Here is a 3,113-nt window from a genome sequence, read left to right as displayed (position 1 = left end):
GGTCCCAGAGCCATTTTGCAGGACTACGACCCTGGGATTAAGAGGGAAGATAAAGATGACTCCAAAGTTTTGGGCCTAAAAAACTAGAAGAATACAATTTCCATTTACTGAGACGGGGAGAGCGGCAGATAGAGCAAGATTGAGGAGGAAAATTAAGAATATGGTTTGGGACATGTTAAGCTTAAAATGCATATTAGACATTCAAGTGGAAATATTAATAAGTAGTTGAATATGCAAGTCTAGAAGTAAAGAGAGAAGATGGAACTGAGATATAAATTTTGGATTCATCAGCATGTGCATTCATGTTTTATATATATGTATATATATATACACATATATATATATACACATATATGTTTAATACATAATAACCGTAATCATTCACAAAAATCATGTAATGAGGAAGTTTTAAAACAACTCCTATCAGTACTTTTAATTTCTATGAGTCTTTTTCAATCTAATTTTTGTTATTGTTGTTAACATATACTCAGAGAAAGAAATTCACACAATTTTTAGAAAGATAAAGTGAAATAAATCCATATGCTCATAACTTACCTCTCATTTCTAGAAGTAACCACCATTAACAGTTTCTCTTATAATCTTCTAAAATTTCCTAGAAATATAGAAATTTACATACATAGATATGTGTATATATGGATGTATTTGCTTTTTATATAAATGAAGTCATATGCTATATGTACTGTTTGAAACGTAGGTGGGTTGTTTTTGTTTGTTTTGTTTTTTTGATAAATTTTGTCCACCAATCTATATTCCCACCAACAGAGCATAAGATTGCTTTTTTCAATGATACTGGACATGACCAACTTAATCATTGCCAATCTGGTAGTTAAAAAGTAATAACTTAAAAATTTACATTTTTAAAATGTTTATTGACCTTTTGTGTTATCTGCCTTTTCATGCTCTTTGCACATTTTTCTAGTTTTTAAAATGTTTTGTAAGAGCTCTTTGTATATTAAAAACATTAGTCTTTTGTCTGTGGTAAGCCTTTTTTCAAATAAATTGGGCCTTGAGTAATCACTGCAGTAGAAAAATAAAAAGTGCAGGAGATAAAAGAGGAGACTTTGCCTGCTAAAGACACGGGGGACTGGCTTTTTTTTCTATATCCTTCTTTACTCCCTTGCTCCTCCAATATCCTCCTCCCTGTATCCTTACAACCTTTTCTCTTTTTTATTTTAACATCCTTTGCCTTATGTGTACACATACAGTTTTTACTTTATAGATTTAATAAAAATAATCTTTCACTTTTAATTTTATTTTTTAGTAGTATGAAGCCTCTTAACCTTAACATAGGATAGAATCTCATAAGTCTGAACTTGGTGCTAGTACATAGAATATATTTCCATAATTGTTTCTATGTTTTCATTATAATCAGTAAAAAAAATAAAGGAGAGAGGAGGAAGCATTAGTGTACAAGATATTATGCAAAGCCTGTGTAATTTTATCTCTTTTCATCTTCCCTGGGAGGCACCTTTTATTGCTCTCATTTTATAGATGAGGAAACAAACTCTAAGTGAAATTAAGAAACTCACCTAGGGCCACATGGTTAGAAATTAAAATGTTGGACTGTAACAAGGTCTGTATGCCTCTGTTAAATTATGAAGTCCACGTGGTTTTAGTAACTTTTTCCTCCAGATTTGACAGAAAAGTCTTCTGAAAAAAAAATTCTGATTATGTTAATATGTTTAGGACTGAACTGACAGCTATAAGAATATGTTAATTCATTCAGCTACTAGTCTGTATTAGATTAATAGATCAACAGATATAAATATAAGAATATATGAATACATTTAGTACCTTTGGGCATATTATTTGCCAGAAGAAAGAACACAAAGGAATTCATACGAAACCATGAGTTCTGTGCATTACAATTTTGATTTTCCAGTCTAACCCTTTGGTTTCCAGCGTTCCTAGAGTTATCCCAAGCACCTTTCTGACATGTACTTACTTTGGAGTGGTCTCCATCTCTGACCTTGGATGCTTCGCTCCTTATGTAGATGGTCGTGGGATCTGAGGTGAGCAAGCAGTTGTGTCGTTGGTCTCTTCTTTGCAGGCCTACAATGGGCACCATCAAGCCTTGGAAGTCCTTCTGCAGTCACTGGTCGATCTGGACATCAGGGATGAGAAAGGCCGCACCGCTCTGGATCTAGCTGCCTTTAAGGGACACACGGAATGTGTGGAAGCACTTGTCAATCAGGGCGCATCCATCTTTGTGAAAGACAATGTAACCAAAAGAACTCCACTTCATGCCTCAGGTAGGTCTTGTCAGGAGTCTGGTTACCCTAGTTTTGTGGCCCACTTATAAGTTTGAGTAAAAGGATAGTAGCATCCTCTTTCATCCCAGTTTTAAAAATATTAATTTTTCTTTCCATATCGGATATGCCTGTGCTCTTCCAAAATGATTGGTTTACTATCCACTTGGAGATGATTGGTGTTCTCTGACCACCAAGAAGGTCTTTAAAGAAGGCAGCCTTTGGCTTTTTTTAAAGACTTAATTTTTTTTAGAGCAGTTTTAGGCTCACAGCAAAATTGAAAGGAAGGTACAGATATTTCCTATTTGTTTCCTGAGACACCCCCCACCCCCATGTATAGCCTTTCCCATTATCGACATCCTTCATGAGAGTGGTCCATTTATTATAATGGATGAACCTACATAATTATCCAAAGTCCATAGTTTGGTGTAAGGTTCACTCTTGGTGTTGGACATCCTGTGAATTTGGACAAATGTATAATGATGTGTCCATTGCTATAGTATACAGAGGACAATACTATAAATTGAGCTCTAAAAATCTTCCATTCTCCATCTGGTCTTTTTCATAACTCAAAAGAGACTTCAGAACTTTGGCCAATAGCTATTACAAAACTTTCTGAAAAAAAAAGTGCAGAGCATAATGTGATCTTGGGATCAGTTACATAGAAAAAAAATCACGCAGCATTTTAAAACATAAAATTCATGATATTTTAGGGCTACTTCATAAAAGGAGTTGTCAGACAGCAATCTAATCAGTACAGCATTCTGCCAGCCTAAATGATGCTTCTTGGCTCTTGCTCTGATCCTTGATGCGTCAAGTGTAAAAACAGAAACTCTTAAAAAG

At 34.5% G+C, this 3,113-nt stretch overlaps 1 protein-coding gene across 2 annotated transcripts in view; it reads left to right on the top strand.

Annotated features, from left to right (window-relative positions):
* Positions 1-3,113, top strand: part of ANKRD44 (ankyrin repeat domain 44) — a 178,396-nt gene that overhangs the window by 150,441 nt on the left and 24,842 nt on the right. For both annotated transcript variants that reach the window (XM_025039527.1, XM_025039526.1), the window contains exon 17: positions 2,072-2,273. In XM_025039527.1, the coding sequence (XP_024895295.1) occupies positions 2,072-2,273 (202 nt within the window). The remainder of the gene's footprint in view (positions 1-2,071; positions 2,274-3,113) is intronic.

Source organism: Pteropus alecto, unplaced genomic scaffold (genome assembly GCF_000325575.1).
Source record: "Pteropus alecto unplaced genomic scaffold, ASM32557v1 scaffold3, whole genome shotgun sequence".
In the NCBI taxonomy this organism is placed as follows: Eukaryota; Metazoa; Chordata; class Mammalia; order Chiroptera; family Pteropodidae; genus Pteropus; species Pteropus alecto.
The sequence above is the reverse complement of the archived record's forward strand: the minus strand, read 5'-3'. Positions and strand labels throughout refer to the sequence as shown.